The 19,668-nt window shown below is 42.5% G+C and overlaps 1 protein-coding gene across 1 annotated transcript in view; it reads right to left on the bottom strand.

Annotated features, from left to right (window-relative positions):
• Positions 1–9,935: 9,935 nt before the first annotated feature.
• The window catches only part of LOC129822661 (ATP-sensitive inward rectifier potassium channel 1-like), a 10,729-nt gene continuing 996 nt past the window's right edge, over positions 9,936–19,668 (bottom strand). The window contains exon 2 of the mRNA XM_055881018.1: positions 9,936–13,980. Coding sequence (XP_055736993.1) covers positions 12,849–13,970 — 1,122 coding nt within the window. The 5' untranslated portion in view covers positions 13,971–13,980 and the 3' untranslated portion in view covers positions 9,936–12,848. The remainder of the gene's footprint in view (positions 13,981–19,668) is intronic.

Below are 19,668 nucleotides of genomic sequence, written 5' to 3' on the forward strand. Positions count from 1 at the left end.
GAGGACTGGAGAAAGATAGACATGGGTGATGGATGGGTGGAGGGATGGATGGATGGAGAGATGAATGGAGGACTGGAGAAAGATAGACATGGGTGATGGATGGGTGGAGGGATGGATGGAGGACTGGAGAAAGATAGACATGGGTGATGGATGGGTGGAGGGATGGATGGAGGACTGGAGAAAGATAGACATGGGTGATGGATGGGTGGAGGGATGGATGGAGGACTGGAAAAAGATAGACATGGGTGATGGATGGGTGGAGGGATGGATGGAGGACTTGAGAAAGATAGACATGGGTGATGGATGGGTGGAGGGATGGATGGAGGACTGGAGAAAGATAGACATGGGTGATGGATGGGTGGAGGGATGGATGGAGGACTGGAGAAAGATAGACATGGGTGATGGATGGGTGAAGGGATGGATGGAGAGATGAATGGAGGACTGGAGAAAGATAGACATGGGTGATGGATGGGTGAAGGGATGGATGGAGAGATGAATGGAGGACTGGAGAAAGATAGACATGGGTGATGGATGGGTGGAGGGATGGATGGGTGGAGGGATGGATGGAGGACTGGAGAAAGATAGACATGGGTGATGGATGGATGGAGAGATGAATGGAGGACTGGAGAAAGATAGACATGGGTGATGGATGGGTGGAGGGATGGATGGAGGACTGGAGAAAGATAGACATGGGTGATGGATGGGTGGAGGGATGGATGGAGGACTGGAGAAAGATAGACATGGGTGATGGATGGGTGAAGGGATGGATGGAGAGATGAATGGAGGACTGGAGAAAGATAGACATGGGTGATGGATGGGTGAAGGGATGGATGGAGAGATGAATGGAGGACTGGAGAAAGATAGACATGGGTGATGGATGGGTGGAGGGATGGATGGGTGGAGGGATGGATGGAGGACTGGAGAAAGATAGACATGGGTGATGGATGGATGGAGAGATGAATGGAGGACTGGAGAAAGATAGACATGGGTGATGGATGGGTGGAGGGATGGATGGAGGACTGGAGAAAGATAGACATGGGTGATGGATGGGTGGAGGGATGGATGGAGGACTGGAGAAAGATAGACATGGGTGATGGATGGGTGAAGGGATGGATGGAGAGATGAATGGAGGACTGGAGAAAGATAGACATGGGTGATGGATGGGTGAAGGGATGGATGGAGAGATGAATGGAGGACTGGAGAAAGATAGACATGGGTGATGAATGGGTGGAGGGATGGATGGGTGGAGGGATGGATGGAGGACTGGAGAAAGATAGACATGGGTGATGGATGGATGGAGAGATGAATGGAGAACTGGAGAAAGATAGACATGGGTGATGGATGGGTGGAGGGATGGATGGAGGACTGGAGAAAGATAGACATGGGTGATGGATGGGTGGAGGGATGGATGGAGGACTGGAGAAAGATAGACATGGGTGATGGATGGGTGGAGGGAGACATAAATACTGGAGTGTTCCACACACAAAGCACTCTGTCTGGTCAAAAACAATTCACATCATAATAAAATCAGATTTGTTTTTGTGTGTGTTTTAGAAAAAACAGAATGTCAGACATTTCTGAGTTTCCTAATTCAGACAAGCAAGTGAGCGTCACATAATCTGCATCACCCGGTCATACTGTCATCAAGGCAGCATGGTGCATCTATTAGAAACATCCAGTAGCTGTGCGTGGGCAAAGTCACCGGGGAAGCTAAGACAGAAAAAAATGCCATATTACACCTTACAGTACCAGTCAAAAGTTTGGACACACCTACTCATTAAAGGGTTTTTCTTTATTTTTACTATTTTCTACATTGTAGAATAATAGTGAAGACATCAAAACTATGAAATAACACATATGGAATCATGTAGAAACCAAAAAAGTGTTTAACAAATCAAAATATATTTTATATTTGAGATTCTTCAAAGTAGCCACCCTTTGCCTTGATGACAGCTTTGCACACTCTTGGCATTCTCTCAACCAGCTTCATGAGGTAGTGACCTGGAATGCTTTTCAATTAACAGGTGTGCCTTGTTAAAAGTGAAATTGTGAAATGTATTTCCTTCTTAATGCATTTGAGCCAATCAGTTGTGTTGTGACAAGGTAGGGGTGGTATAAAAAAGATAGCCCTATTTGGTAAAAGACCAAGTCCTTATTTTGACAAGAACAGCTCAAATAAGCAAAGAGAAACAGTCCATCATTACTTTAAGATATGAAGGTCAGTCAATCTGGAAAAGTGCAGTGGCAAAAACCATCAAACGCTATAATGAAACTGGCTCTCGTGAGGACCGCCACAGGAAAGGAAGACCCAGAGTTACCTCTGCTGCAGAGGATAACTTCATTAGAGTTACCAGCCTCAGAAATTGCAGCCCAAATAAATGCATTACAGAGTTCACTTAACAGACCTATCTCAACATCAACTGTTCAGAGGAGACTGTGTGAATCAGGCCTTCATGGTCAAATTGCTGCAAAGAAATCCCTACTAACAGACACCAATAAGAAGAAGGGACTTGCTTGGGCCAAGAAACACGAGCAATGGACATTAGATCGGTGGAAATCTGTCCTTTGGTCTGATGAGTCCAAATTTGAGATTTTTGGTTCCAACCGCCATGTCTTCGTAAGACGCAGAATAGGTGAATTGATGATCTCTGCATCTGTGGTTCCCACCATGAAGCATGGAGGAGGAGGTGTGATGTGTGGGGGTGTTTTTCTGGTGACACTGTCTGTGATTTTTTTAAATTCATTGTAAACTTTACCAGCATGGCTACCACAGCATTCTGCAGCGAAACGCCATCCCACCTGGTTTGCGCTTAATGGGACTATAATGTGTTTTTGAACAGGACAATGACCCAACACATCTCCAGACTGTGTAAGGGCTATTTGACCAAGAAGGAGAGTGATGGAGTGCTGCATCAGATGACCTGGCCTCCACAATCACCTGACCTCAACCCAATTGAGATGGTTTGCGATGAGTTGGACTGTTGGTTAATCATTCCAGGTAAAGCTGGTTGAGAGAATGCCAAGCGTGTGCAAAGCTGTCATCAAGGCAAAGGGGGGCTACTTTGAAGAATCTCAAATATAAAATATATTTTGATTTGTTTAACACTTTTTTGGTTACTACGTGATTCCATATGTGTTATTTCATAGTTTTGATGTCTTCACTATTATTCTACAATGTAGAAAATAGTAAAAAATAAACAAAAACCCTTGAATGAGTAGGTGTGTCCAAACTTTTGACTGGTACTCTATATTATAATTGCTTTTACTTCTGAACATTTAATTATGTTAGTCCCTTGTCTGCCAGAAAGTAGAATACTGATCTTTAGTTACCAGACAAAGTTACAACATGATAAAAAACATTGTGTTTATACAATATCTTTCACCTGCTTCACTATAAAAAATATAGTTTCTCCCCTAGTTGATCTGTAGCCCTGTTTCAATAAAAACCTAGTCATCCTTACTAGCCATTTCAATCAGTTTATAAGCCAATTTCTTTCATTTTGATCATTTCAGTGTTAAACAAAATTATTTGATGAGAAAATAAATTTCCTCTGGAGAAGAGATTGTAAAAGGAGAATATCCTTTGTAGGTTTCTCTGATGTTTATCATAATAACACCACCCATCGACCCAGGTTCCTACAGTACCGTTGCTAACAATGTCAGATGGCTACTGGGGGTTGTTGTGGTGTTAGAAGCATCATGTAAGAGCCTTAGAAGGGTATGTTGTGATTTCTTCCCAATATGGGAGGTACATGTATGGGAGGAGGGGGCTTTTGTCCTCTTGTTATCATACATTATGTCAGGTCTGTGTTTATGGTAACTGCTGTATACTGTAAAGTATTCAGTACTACTTGCATTACAGACGTAGGATATTCATTTGTCCGCCCTGTTGCAGGACAACTTCCTGCAATGCAGGACATTTAAAACTTGGTGTGTATTTGAGGTTTAAAAAGACTTCTGAAGTATGTAACTTCCACTTTGAAATTTCAGACTTGATTTTCCCTTATGAAAAATGTTTTAAACCCTACAAAAATGGCCATTAATTCTAACCCTCATAATAATTCACATTTCTTGTTACTGCTGGATTATTTTCCTGCTGTAGCAAACTGGCTAAAATGAAGATCCTACATTTGTAGCTTACGTACAATTGAGTCAGTGCCTGTGTTTGCGTGTGTGCCTGAGTGAGTGTGTGTGCGTGCGTGCACGAGCCTGTGTGTGAGAGAGAGAGACACCTTGTAAAATATTCAGCTCTGATGTTTTCGGATGTTTGTTTGCTGTCACAACTCTTCTTTGTTTGTTGATGAAGGACTGTGGATGGGGGTGGCACCGGAGTTGTGTTTGGGTTCTGTTGAGCTGACCTTTTTAATTGTATTTATTTGTCATTACAGGGTGACATTGCCGGCTTGATGAAACTGAGAAAAATGTCAATTCTAAAAGATCCTTTATTAGCTAGGTAGGGGGAGTGCTGAAACGCGAAGCTGGTGCTGACGTTGCTTCCATAGGCAGTTTGGAACTCAGCAGTGAGTGTTGCAACCGACAACAGATCATTTTTATGCGCTACTCGCTTCAGCACTCGGCGGACCCTTTCTTTGAGCTTGTGTGGCGTACCACTTCGTGGCTGAGCCGCTGTTGCTCCTATACGTTTCCACTTCACCATAACAGCACTTACAGTTGACCGGGGCAGTTCTAGCAGGGAAGAAATCTGATAAACTGACTTGTTTGAAAGGTGGCATCCTATAACGGTACCATATTGAAAGTCACTGAGCTCTTCAGTAAGGCCATTCTACTGCCAATGTTGTCTATGGAGATTGCATGGTTGGACACTGTGTTAACTAACCTCCAGACGAGCTTCAATGCCATACAACTCTCCTTCCGTGGCCTCCAATTGCTCTTAAATACAAGTAAAACTAAATACATGCTCGTCAACTCATTCATTGTTTACGCACAGAATGAGCAGTATGTCTGGTGGCATTGTCATGCTGGAGAGTCATGACAGGATGAGCCTGCAGGAAGGGTACCACATGAGCGAGGAGAATGTCTTCCCTTTAACACAGCATTGAGATTGCCTGCATTGACAACAAGCTCAGTCCGATGATGCTGTGACACACCGCCCCAGACCATGACGGACCCTCCACCTCCAAATCGATTGTTTGTGCCCATAGGCGACGTTGTTGCCGGTGATGTCTGGTGAGGACCTGCCTTACAACAGGTCTACAAGTCCTCAGTCCAGCCTCTCTCAGCTTATTGCGGACAGTCTCAGCACTGATGGAGGGATTGTGCGTTTCTGGTGTAACTCGGGCAACTGTTGTTGCCATCCTGTACCTGTCCCGCAGGTGGGATGTTCGGATGTACCGATCCTGTGCAGGTGTTGTTACACGTAGTCTGACACTGCGAAGACGACCAGCTGTCCATCCTGTCTCCCTGTATCGCTGTCTTAGGCATCTCACGGTACGGACATTGCAATTTATTTCCCTGGCCACATTTGTGGTCCTCATGCCTCCTTGCAGCATGCCTAAGGCACGTTCACGCAGACGAGCAGGGACCCTGGGCATCTTTCTTTTGGTGTTGTCCAGAGTCAGTAGAAAGGCCTCTTTAGTGTCCTAAGTTTTCATAACTGTGACCTTAATTGCCTACCGTCTGTGAGCTGTTAGTGTCTTAACGACCGTTCCACAGGTGCATGTTCATTCATTGTTTATGGGTCATTGAACAAGCATGGGAAACAGTGTTAAAACCCTTTACAATGAAGATCTGTGAAGTTATTTGGATTTTTACGAATTATCTTTGAAAGACAGGGTCCTGAAAAAGGGATGTTTCTTTTTTTGCTGAGTTCATAAGAAAGATCAGGAATCATATATTATTTTTTTTACATGTTTTTAAAGGAAACTGGAAGGGAGTGAATGGGGACAGGCAGTAGGAATGGTTAGGGCTTAGGGGGAGTGGATAGGAACATGCTTTTGGAAGGGTTAGGGCTTAGGGGGAGTGGATAGGAACATGCTTTTGGAAGGGTTAGGGCTTAAGGGGAGTAGATGGGGACATGATGTACGGTGGGTTAGAGCTTAGGGGTTGTGGATGGGGACAGGCTGTTGGAAGGGTTAGGGCTTAAGGGGAGTGGATGGGGACAGATGTAGGAAGCGTTAGGGCTTAGGGGAGTGGATGGGGACAGGATATAGGAAGCGTTAGGGCTTAAGGGGAGTGGATGGGGACAGGCTGTTGGAAGGGTTAGGGCTTAAGGGGAGTGGATGGGGACAGGATATAGGAAGCGTTAGGGCTTAAGGAGAGTGAATGGGAACAGGACGTAGGAAGAGTTAGGGCTTAAGGGGAGTGGATGGGGACAGGATGTAGGAAGCGTTAGGGCTTAAGGGGAGTGGATGGGGACAGGATGTAGAAAGCGTTAGGGCTTAAGGAGAGTGGATGGGGACAGGATGTAGGAAGCGTTAGGGCTTAAGGGGAGTGGATGGGGACAGGATGTAGGAAGCGTTAGGGCTTAAGGGGAGTGGATGGGGACAGGATGTAGGAAGCGTTAGGGCTTAAGGGAAGTGGATGGGGACAGGATGTAGGAAGAGTTAGGGCTTAAGGGGAGTGGATGTGGACAGGATGTAGGAAGCGTTAGGGCTTAAGGGGAGTGGATGGGGACAGGATGTAGGAAGCGTTAGGGCTTACGGGGAGGGGATGGGGACAGGATGCAGGAAGCGTTAGGGTGGAGGAGTGTTAGTCTATTGTCCAAACTTATACATATACTTTTATGTCTCCATCAAGGATTCTGTCTTTCAGCACCTCTGTTTGGAGGACTGAGAGGAGCGCTGTTCTGTGAAGGGAGTAGTACACAGCATTATACGAGATCTTTAGTTTCAATTTCTTGCATGTAATAGACTTCATTTCTCAGAACAAGAATAGATTGACGAGTTTTAGAAGAAAGGTCTTTTTTTCTGGCCATTTTAAGCCTGTAATCGAACCCACAATTGCTGATGCTCCAGATACTCAACTAGTCTAAAGAAGGCCAGTTTAATTGCTTCTTTAATCAGGACTACAGTTTTCAGCTGTGACAACGTAATTGCAAAAGGGTTTTCTAATGATCAATTTGCCTTTTAAAATGATACATTTGGATTAGCTAACACAACGTGCCATTGGACACATCAGTGATGGTTGCTGATAATGGGCCTCTGTACGCCTATGTAGATATTCCATATAAAATCAGCCGTTTCCAGCTACAATAGTCATTTACAACATTAACAATGTCTACACTGTATTTCTGATCAATTCAATGTTATTTTAATGGACAGCAAATGTGATTTTCTTTAAAAAACAAGGACATTTCTAAGTGACCCCAAACTTTTGAACGGTAGTGTATATTGTTTTGCACTGATCTTAACTTTTTTCATACATAATGTTTCTGTCATCGTTTCCTATTCCCGAGAACAGCTTCTGGACATCAGAACAGCATTTACGAACCTCAATTTGGAGGAGGATTTCTACTTCAATGAATCAGAGGCGAAGGACATACAGCTTATTCCGTACCAGTCCCAAATCCCTGACACTCGGAAGAGGCGGCATTATAGAGGCCAGCGTGTGGGATACCTGAAGAGACTATGTCGGGGAGTGGATAAACCGCTTCTACCCTCCGTTCTATTGGCGAACATGCAATCACTGGAGAATGAACTGCATGAGCTCTGTTCGAGACTATCCTATCAACGTGATCTGAAGAACTGTAATACCCTATGTTTCACCGAGTCGTGGCTGAACAAGGACATGGAAAATATGAATGTAGCTGTTTTTTTATACAAGCTCAGGTGTCTCTTGTGAACAACAGCTGGTGCGCAATCTCTAATATTAATTAAGGCTCAAAGTTTTGCTTGTGTGAGTCAGAATGCCTCATGATAAACTGTAGACCACAATATTTACCACGAGTTTAAATCTATAATTTCCGTAGCTATCTATTTACCACCACAAACTGATGCTTTCACTAAGACTGCACTCAACGAGTTGAATAGGGCCATAAGCAAACCCCCAAAAATGCTCACTCAGAGGCAGCGCTCTTAGTGGCCGGTGACTTTAATGCAGGAAAACTTAAATAATTTTAACCTAATTTCTACCAGCATGTCACCTGTACAACTCTATATCAACTTCTACTGCTTACAAGCAAAAACTCAATACGGAAGTGGTCTGATGAAGCAGATGCTAAGCTATAGGACTGTTTCACTAAAACAGGATGGAATATGTTCTGGGATTCATCCGATGGTATTGAGGAGTTTACCATATCAGACATTAATAAGTGCATCATCCTCACAGTGACCATAGATATCCCAACCAGAAGCCATGGACTACAGGCAACATCCGCACTGAGCTAAAGCCCAGAGCTGCCGCTTTCAATGAGCGGAACACTACTACGGAAGCTTATAAGAAATCCTGCTATGCCCACCGAAGAATCATCAAACAGGCAAAGCTTCAATACAGGACTAAGATCAAATCGTCAGATGTGGCAGGACTTGCAAACTATCACGGTTTACAAAAGAGAAACCCGGCCGTGAGCTGCCCAGTGCCTATCAGATGAGCTAAATTCCTTCTATGCTCGCTTCTCAGCAAGCAAAACTGAACGATGCATGAGCGCAGCAGCTGTTCTGGGCAATTGTGTGATCACGCTCTCCATAGCCGATGTAAGTTAGACAGACGGTTTACCAGACATGTACTCAGAGCATGCACTGACCAGATGGCAAGCGTCTTCACTGACATTTTTAACCTCTCCCTGACCAAGTCTGTAATACCTACATGTTTCAAGCAGACCACCATAGTGCCTGTACCCAAGAATGCCAAGATAACCTTTCTAAATGACTCACAGCACTCACATCTGTAGCCATGAAATGATTTGAAAGGCTGGTCATGGCTCACATCCACACTATCATCCCAAACACCCTGGACCCACACCAATTCACATGTACCACCCCAACTGATCCACAGATGAACTCATTTCTATTGCACTCCACCCTGCCCCTTCCCACCTGGACAAAGGGATCTCCTACGTAAGAATGTTTTTCATTGACTACAGCTCAGCGTTGAAAACCATAGTGACCTCCAAGCTCAGCACTAAACTAAGGACCCTGGGATTAAACAACTCCCTCTGCAACTGCATCCTGGACTTCCTGACTGGTCGATGCACACTCACTGGACTCTAACCGCACACTCACTGGACTCTAACCGCACACTCACTGGACTCTAACCGCACACTCACTGGACTCTAACCGCACACTCACTGGACTCTAACCGCACACTCACTGGACTCTAACCGCACACTCACTGGACTCTAACCGCACACTCACTGGACTCTAACCGCACACTCACTGGACTCTAACCGCACACTCACGCATACTACACTGACACTCCAACACACACACACACACACACACACACACACACACACACACACACACACACACACACACACACACACACACACACACACACACACACACACACACACACACACACACACACACACACACACACACACACACACACACACACACACACACACTATGATCACCACACTCACACATGCATATTGACGCCAGCCATACACACTCACACATAGACAATCTTTCACACTCCTCACACACGCTGCTGCTGCTACTCTGTTTATTTTCTCTCCTGATTGCCTTGTCACCCCTACCTACATGTACTGTACATATTACCTCAATCACCTCAACTACCCTGAACCCCAGAACATTGACTCGATGTACCGGTACTCATTGCATATAGCCTCATTTTAAAAAATTGCTTTACATCTTCCTTGCACTTGAAGGACATCCCCACATAGTTGAATAGGTGATCTAATGTGGTCCTGCAGCAGCTCAGTTGGCAAAGCAAGGCACTCACAATGCCAGGTTTAGGGGTTTGTTTCCCCCTGCCTTGGTATATTGAATAAAAGCAATTTGAGTCATATCTAGATTGTAAATGTTTTTAATACAAATATTAGTTTGATAGTCTCTTCAAGTCTGATTTTTAAAACAAGTCTAAATACAGTATCTTCAAATACCAGTCATTGGTACATTCCAGCTTCAAAAAGCTGTTCTCTCAGGAATGTGTCTCATTTAATTTGCAGAATTCCTTATACTAAGATGTAATAACTATGTAAGACAACTCAAGACAAATAAAACCAAGCTTCTTAAAACAAGCTAAATAGTCTAAACTAGTCAGCACTTGTACAGTACCAGTCAAAAGTTTGGACACACATACTCATTCAAGGTTTTTCTTTATTTTTACTATTTTCTACATTATAGAATAATCGTGAGGTAACCAAGAAAGTGTTGTACAAATCAAAATATATGTTATATTTGAGATTCTTCAAAGTAGCAACCCTTTGCCTTGATGACAGCTTTGCACACTCTTGGCATTCTCTCAACCAGCTTCATGAGGACTGCTTTTCCAACAGTCTTAAAGGAGTTCCCACATATGCTGAGCACTTGTTGGTTGCTTTTCCTTCACTCTGCGATCCAAACCATCTCAATTGGGTTGAGGTCAGGTGATGGTGGAGGCCATCTTTTTGGTCAAATAACCTTTACACAGCCTGGAGGTGTGTTGGGTCATTGTCCATTGAAAACAAATGAAAAGCAAACCAGATGGGATGGCGTATCGCTGCAGAATGCTGTGGTAGCCATGCTGGTTAAGTGTGCCATGCTGGTTAAGTGTGCTACAGATGCGGAGATCATCCTTTCACCTATTCTGCGTCTCACAAAGACATAGCGGTTGGAACCAAAAATCTAAATTTGGGACTCATCAGCCCAAAGGACAGATTTCCACCGATCTAATGTCCACTGCTCGTGTTTCTTGGCACAAGCAAGTCTCTTGTTCTTAATGGTGTCCTCTAGTAGTGTTTTCTTTGCAGCAATTTGACCATGAAGGCCTGATTCCCAAAGTCTCATCTGAACAGTTGATGTTGAGATGTGTCTGTTACTTGAGTTCTGTGAAGCATTTATTTGGGCTGCAATCTGAAGTGCAGTTAACTCTAATGAACTTATCCTCAGCAGCAGAGGTAACTCTGGGTCTTCCTTTCCTGTGGCAGTCCTCATGAGAGCCACTTTCATCATAGCGCTTGATGGTTTTTGCCACTGCACTTGAAGAAACTTCTTGAAATTTTCCATATTGACCGAACTTCATGTCTTAACTTCTTCGGGGTAGGGGGCAGCATTTTCACTTTTGGATAAATAGCATGCCCAAATTCAACTGCCTCCTACTCATCCCCAGGAGATAAGATATGCATATTATTAGTAGATCTGGATAGAAAACACTCTGAAGTTTCTAAATATGTTTGAATCATGTCTGTGAGTATCACAGAACTTATGTAGCAGGCAAAACCCAGAGGACAAACCATTCAGAATTTTTTTTGAGGTCATTGTCTTTTCAATGAGGTTTCATTGGGACACCAGATTTCTAAGGGACTTGTTTGCAGTTCCTACCGCTTCCACTGGATGTGACCAATCTTTGGAAATTGGTTGAGGTTTTTCTTTTGTGTAATGAAGAAGTACGGCCATCTTAAATGAGGGTCACTTGAAGTAAATTGTTTGAGAGAGGCACATTACCAGAAAAGTTGTGGCAGTTTGTTTTCTTTTTGTATTGAACACAGATCATCCCGTCTTCAATTTGATCGATTATTAACGTTTAAAAATACCTAACGTTGTATTACAAAAGTAGTTTGAAATGTTTTGGTAAAGTTTACATGTAACTTTTGATATATTTTGTAGTGACGTTGCGCAAGTTGGAAGCTGTGTTTTTCTGGATGAAACGCTCCAGATAAATTTACATTTTGGATATATATCGACGGAATTAATCGAACAAAAGGACCATTTGTGATGTTTATGGGACATATTGGAGTGCCAACAAAAGAAGTTCATCAAAGGTAAGGCATGAATTATATTTTTATTTCTGCGTTTTGTGTCGTGCCTGCAGTGTTGAAATATGCTACTCTCTTTGTTTACTGTTGTGCTATCATCAGATAATAGCATCTTATGCTTTCGCCAAAAAGTATTTTTGAAATCTGACATGTTGGCTGGATTCACAACGAGTGTAGCTTTAATTTGGTGTCTTACATGTGTGATTTAATGAAGTTTGATTTTTATATCATTTTATTTGAATATGGCGCCCTGTATTTTCCCTGGCTACTGGCCAGGTGGGACGATTGCGTCCCACCTACCCCAGAGAGTAATGATGGACTGTTATTTCTCTTTGCTTATTTGAGCTGTTCTTGCCATAATATGGACTTGGTCTTTTACCAAATAGGGCTATCTTCTGTATACCACCCCCACCTTGTCACACAACTGATTAGTTCAAACACATTAATAAGAGGGAAAGAAATTCCACAAATTAACTTTTAACAAGGAACACCTGTTAATTGAAATGCATTCCAGGTGACATTCCAGGTCCCTTCATGGTTGAGAGAATGCCAAGAGTGTGCAAATCTGTCATCAAGACAATGGGTGGCTATTTTGAAGAATATCAACTATATATATTTTTATTTATTTAACACTTTTTTGGTTACTACTTGATTCCATATGTGTTATTTCGTAGTTTTGATGTCTTCACTATTATTCTACAATGTCGAAAATTGTACAAATAAAGACTAAAATCCTTGAATGAGTAGGTCTGTCCAAACATTTGACTGTACTGTAAATCATTCTTAAAATTATATAATACGATTTTAAAGTATGAATGCAGGAAAATCAGGCTTGTTCAGATAAACATTTTTTTTTTACAGTGTTGAAACAAAAGGACTGAAGAATCCTGTTGGAACTCTTTTTTTCTAAGAGTGTACAACCTATAACTGGCTTCTATTCCGAACGCCACATATTCTCTCCAAAAGCTCACATCTTGGTCATATTAGGTTGTTCTAAGTTATCAATCACTTCAAATTCCCCATTGTCAATTCCGTCAATGGAGTGGAGGTGGTGTCCCTTCATGTTGTGGAAGCAGTAGGCACAGTGTGCAGTAGCCACAGGTACCACCTTGGAGAAGTTGGAGAAGTTCACTCTGTACTTGCCCTCTTTGTTGCGGGAGATGATGGGCAGGAAGTTGTAACCCCACATGATTTCCTGAGGGATGAAGGAAGTCCTGACCTGGCAGGCTGAGTTGGTGGACTCGGCTGTGCCATCCAGAAAGACCACCAGCTCAAACTCTTGCTTGTGGAGTGTGTCCACTGCCATCTCAAAGAAAGGGCTAGTATTGTCGATCACATGGTAGAGTGTGAGAGGGCACACAAAGAAGAGGTTGTCCTTCCCAGCGTCCACCATGAACTCAATGTTCACCTGGTCCATGATGATTGTCTCCCCGTCGGGTTTGATGGTTGTCCTCAACAGCTTGCCGTAGATCTGGCTCCCGATCATCAGGGTCTTGCGTAAGTTGGCCACTCTTATCATGAGGCAAAGGAAGTCCTTCTTAGGACAGATGACAGCCATCTCACTGAATGTGATGGTCTTGGCCCTTTTCTTAGGGATGGAGATCTTAGCAAGGATGACTCCACACATGAAGCAGTTGATGATGTTACCTATGAGGTACTGGATAATGATGAGGGTTACAGCACCAGAACAGAAAGGGGTGATGGCACGTCCACCGTACCCGATGCTGGTCTGTGTCTCCAGGGAGAAGAGGAATGCTGTAATGAGATTGTAGACGTTGTCCACACAGGGGATGTGGCTTTTCGAGGGGTTCTGCCACGTCAGGTCCCCGTTGTTCCGGGCGATCCAGAACCAAATCAGTCCAAATATGAACCAGCTCAGGGTGAAGGAGGCGATGAAGAAGAAGAGGACAAAGCGCCAGCGGAACTCTACGAAGGTCGTCCAGAAGTCCACGAGGAAGGCAAAATGGTTGCCGTACTTCACGTTGCCGAATTCAATGTTGCAGCGGCCATATTTGGTCACCAGCCGGCTTCTGCAGATTCTTCGCTCCACCATGTGGTCATGGATACGCTTCCGGATGCCGAACACCATTTTCTGGGACCTGTAGAGAGAAGAACAATTTGTTTGTGAAATAGTTTATGTTTTACCCCCTTTAATTCTTAAACACAAGGTAAAAGTCCTGCTGACCTTAATTCTCATCAAAATATAATTATATGAAACAACTTAATAGCACAAACACCTCAGTCAGTCTATGATCAATGAAATGATTTCACATGCCTTACCCAGCCATTATTCTTGTTACTTAACTGTAAAGTGTTGCTCTTGTTACTACTGCATCACTTGCACATTTTCATCTGCACTTAAATCCTGTAATCCTGGGTACATGCCACAGCTAAAACTCAGAGTATTTTCCCATCATCCATTAGCCTTTATAATGTTTAAATCAGTTTGACTGTAAAATTTCATATCTTTTATTGACCCATAAACAAAATTAGTGTAATGTCTTAACAAATATTTAATGTCAATAAGTTTGTTTAGTGTCTCTTGCACAAGGGTAGACCTGGTTTATGAGATTATTGGGACATAGCCACAGTTGTAAACCTGGTTTGTATTGATATTTGGGCTGAGATATGCAGGTGTAGCTCTGGTTTATATTAGTATTGGGACTCAGTCAAACGTGTAGACCTGGTTTGTAGGCGTACTGGAGCTGAGGTGCAGGGGTAGTCCTGGTTTTACAGTTAAAAAAATAAAATATTTCACCTTTATTTAACCAGGTAGGCAAGTTGAGAACAAGTTCTCATTTACAATTGCGACCTGGCCGAGATAAAGCAAAGCAGTTCGACACATACAACAACACAGAGTTACACATGGAGTAAAACAAACATACAGTCAATAATACAGTAGAAAAATAGGTCTATATACAATGTGAGTAAATGAGGTGAGATAAGGGAGGTAAAAGCAAAACAAGGCCATGGTGGCAAAGGAAATACAATATAGCAAGCAAAACACTGGAATGGTAGATTTGCAATGGAAGAATGTGCAAAGTAGAAATAGAAATAATGGGGTGCAAAGGAGCAAAATAAATAAATAAATAAATAAATACAGTAGGGGAAGAGATAGTTGTTTGGGCCGTATTATAGATGGACTATGTGTCACGTTCTCACCTTAGTTCCTTTTTTATGTCTTTATTTTAGTTTGGTCAGGGCGTGAGTTGGGGTGGGCATTCTATGTTGTTTTTCTATGTTTTGTTCTGTATTTATATTTCTAGGTGTTTGGCCTAGTATGGTTCTCAATCAGAGGCAGGTGTCAGTCATTGTCTCTGATTGGGAGCCATATTTAGTTAGCCTGTTTTCTATTTTGTTTTGTGGGTGATTGTTTCCTGTGTTAGTACCATACGGGACTGTTTAGGTTTTCATTTATTCTCTTGTTCTTTTGTATTTTGTATTCATTCTCGATTAAATGATATTATGGATACGTACCACGCTGCATTTTGGTCCTCCTCTCCTTCTACCAACGAAAGCCGGTACACTATGTACAGGTGCAGTAATCTGTGAGCTACTCTGACAGCTGGTGCTTAAAGCTAGTGAGGGAGATGTGTTTCAAGTTTCAGAGATTTTTGTAGTTCGTTCCAGTCATTGGCAGCAGAGAACTGGAAGGAGAGGCGGCCAAAGGAGGAATTGGCTTTGGGGGTGACCAGAGAGATATACCTGCTGGAGTATATGGGGTAGTATGGGGCTTTGGTGACAAAACGGATGGCACTGTGATAGACTGCATCCAATTTATTGAGTAGGGTATTGGAGGCTATTTTGTAAATGACATCGCTGAAGTCGAGGATCAGTAGGATGGTCAGTTTTACGAGGGTATGTTTGGCAGCATGAGTGAAGGATGCCTTGTTGCGAAATAGGAAGCCAATTCTAGATTTAACTTAGGTTTGGAGATGTTTGATGTGAGTCTAGAAGGAGAGTTTACAGTCTAACCAGACACTTAGGTATTTGTAGTTGTCCACATATTCTAAGTCAGAACCGTCCAGAGTAGTGATGCTGGACGGACGGGCAGGTGCAGGCAGAGATCGGTTGAAGAGCATGCATTTAGTTTTACTTGTATTTAAGAGCAGTTGGAGGCCACGGAAGGAGAGTTGTATGGTATTGAAGCTCGTCTGGAGGTTAGTTAACACAGTGTCCAACGAAGGGCCAGAAGTATACAGAATGGTGTTGTCTGCGTAGAGGTGGATCAGAGACTCACCTGCAGCAAGAGCGACATCATTGATGTATACAGAGAAGAGAGTTGACCCAAGAATTGAACCCTGTGGCACCCCCACAGAGACTGCCAGAGGTCCGGACAACAGGCCCTCTGATTTGACACACTGAACTCTATCAGAGAAGTAGTTGGTGAACCAGGCGAGGCAATCATTTGGGAAACCAAGGCTATTGAGTCTGCCGAAGTGGTGATTGACTGAGTCGAAAGCCTTGGCCAGGTCAATGAATACGGCTGCACAGTATTGTTTCTTATCGATGGCGGTTAAGATATCGTTTAGGACCTTGAGCGTGGCTGAGGTGCACCCATGACCAGCTCTGAAACCAGATTGCATAGCGGAGAAGGTACGGTGGGATTGGAAATGGTCCGTAATCCGTTTGTTGACTTGGCTTTCGAAGACCTTAAAAAGGCAGGGTAGGATAGATATAGGTCTGTAGCAGTTTGGGTCTAGAGTGTCTCCCCCTTTGAAGAGGGGGATGACCGCAGCTGCTTTCCAATCTTTGGGAATCTCAGACGACACGAAAGAGAAGTTGAACAGGCTAGTGAAAAGGGTTGCAACAATTTTGGCAGATAATTTTAGAAAGAAAGGGTCCATATTGTCTAGCCCAGCTGATTTGTAGGGGACCAGATTTTGCAGCTCTTTCAGAACATCAACTGACTGGATTTGGGAGAAGGAGAAATGGGGAGGCTTGGGCGAGTTTCTGTGGGGTTGCAGTGCTGTTGACCGGGGTAGGGGTAGCCAGGTGGAAAGCATGTCCAGCCGTAGAAAAATGCTTATTGAAATTCTCAATTATTGTGAATTTATCGGTGGTGACAGTGTTTCCTGTCCTCAGTGCAGTGGGCAGCTGGGAGGAGGTGCTCTTATTCTCCATGGACTTTACAGTGCCCCAGAACTTTTTTGAGTTTGTGTTGCAGGAAGCAAATTTCTGCTTGAAAAAGCTAGCCTTGGCTTTTCTAACTGCCTGTGTATATTGGTTTCTAACTTCCCTGAAAAGTTGCATATCACGGGGGCTGTTCGATGCTAATGCCGAATGCCACAGGATGTTTTTGTGTTGATTAAGGGCAGTCTGGTTTATGAGTATTCAGGCTTCGACACATTTAGACATGGCTTAGTTGACTAATTGGGTTCAAGCACAGGTGCAGACTTTGTATGTATGTAAATTGGAGCTGAAGTATAGGTGTAGACCTAGTTTATATGAATATTGGGGATGTAATGCAGAAATACAGAGGTCACATGACTAAGATATGCAAATAACAGGGTTGGAATGTGCAGCCATTAGCTGGATATTGGTTACTGTTGGTGTCCTGGGGAATACAGGCCTACGGAAAGTGGGTAACAGGGCTGAGGTAGGCAAGTAACAGGGATGAGATGTACAGGCAAAGAAAATGTCAGAGATACTGCATGGTTGATTTCTGTACGATGTTTACCCGTGCGTGCTGTAGTAAAGTGGAGCTGTTTTGTTAAAATTTAATTATGTCCTAATATAAGAAATAACACACAAAAAAACAAAATACTGCAAAGTTGCTTAGGAGCTAGAAGAAGAGCTGCCATGTCTGTCGGCTCCATCTTTCACAAGTCACATAATAAGTTGCATAGATTCACTCTGTGTGCAATAATATAGTGTCTAACAAGATTTCTGAAAGACTACCATCTCTGTACCCCACATATAATTATTTGTAAGGTCCCTCAGTCGAGCAGTGAATTTCGAACAGATTCAAAGATAAAGTTCAGGGAAGTTTTCAATGCCAAAGAAGGGCACCTATTGGTAGATGGGTAAAATAAAAAAGCAGAAATTGAATATCCCTTTGAGCATGGTGAATTTATTACACATTGAATGGTGTATCAATACACCCAGTCACTACAAAGATACAGGCATCCTTCCTAACTCAATTGCCAGAGAGGAAAGAAACCGCTCAGGGATTTCACCATGAGGCCAATGGTGACTTTACAACAGTTAGAGTTTACTGGCTGTGATAGGAGAAAACTGATGATGGATCAATAACATTGTAGTTACACCACTATACTAACCTAATTGACAGAGTGAAAATAAGGAAGCCTGTACACAATAAAAATATTCCAAAGCATACATCCTCTTTGCAACAAGGCACTAAAGTAATACTGCAAAAAATGTGGCAAAGAAATAAACTTTTTGTCCTTAATAAAAAGTGTTATTTTTGGGGCAAATCCAGCACAACACATTACTGAGTACCACTCTTCATATTTTCAAGCATAGTGGTGGCTGAATCATGTTATGGTATTCTTATAATGGTTAAGAACGGGAGTTTTTAAAAAATAAACGGAATGGAGCGAAACACAGACAAAATCCTAGAGGAAAACCTGGTTCAGTTTGCTTTCCACCAGACACTGGGAGATTAATTCACCTTTCAGCAGGACAAAAACCTAAAACACAAGGCCACGTCTACACTGGAGTTGCTTACCGAGACGACATTGAATGTTCTTCAGTGGCCTACAGTTTTGACTTAAATCGTCTTGAAAATCTATGGCAAGACTTGAAGCTGTCTAGCAATGATCAACAACCAATTTGACGGAGCTTGAATAATTTTTTAAAGAATAGTGATCAAATGTTGTACGATCCAGTTGTGCAAAGCTCTTTGAAACTTACTCAGGCAGCGATTACAGCTGTGAGTTTTTCTAAGGTGATTCTAACATGTATTGACTCAAGGGTGTGAATACTTACGTAAATTAGATATTTCTGTATTTCATTTTTCATTTTCTGTATTTCATTTTCAATAAATTAATTTTCAATAAATGTAGTTTTCAATTAACGTTTTCACTTTGTTATTACGGGGTATTTTAATGTCATCCATTTTGAAATGAGGCTGTAACACAACAAAATGTGAAATAAGTTAAAGGGAAATGTAGGTATTAGGGCTGAAGAATAGAGGTAAATGTCTGTTATATAGAATAGAGGTAAATGTCTGTTATATAGAATAGAGGTAAATGTCTGTTATATAGAATAGAGGTAAATGTCCACTGCAGTGCACTGCACAATTGTGACCAAGAATAAAATACACTTTTTTACATACTTTTCAGTATGAAAAACTATATGGATTACATGTTAGGGTTACTAATGGCATAAAATTTGTCTGGGGAATATTTGGGAACAAATGGGTTAAATCCTGTAATCCTACAGAGGAAAGTTATTTGTTGAAATATTTCACTCCACTGGCCCAAATCAGTCAGATAACCATACCCTCCCTAAAACCAGCCTACTACAACCATATAACTTCATATAAAATGGCACTCTCATAGTAATCCCTGGTAGGTTCTGAATAAATCTGGCCTGTGTTGTTGCCAAGCCAAATAGTCTGATGGTGGTGCGCTTGTTAGGAAGTGTTTAGTCAGTGGCGTAAACCGGTGCGTTTGTTTCTATGCTCAAAGCTTCGAAATGTCCTGTACTTCACAAACAGAAATCCGATAGTTACGCACTATTCTTTGTTGTGAAGCTTTTCTCATTGTATCTCGCAAAGCCTTTCACACCTATTCATTATCTCTTCCACATTGTTACTGTAA

Source organism: Salvelinus fontinalis, chromosome 24 (genome assembly GCF_029448725.1).
Source record: "Salvelinus fontinalis isolate EN_2023a chromosome 24, ASM2944872v1, whole genome shotgun sequence".
Taxonomy (NCBI): Eukaryota; Metazoa; Chordata; class Actinopteri; order Salmoniformes; family Salmonidae; genus Salvelinus; species Salvelinus fontinalis.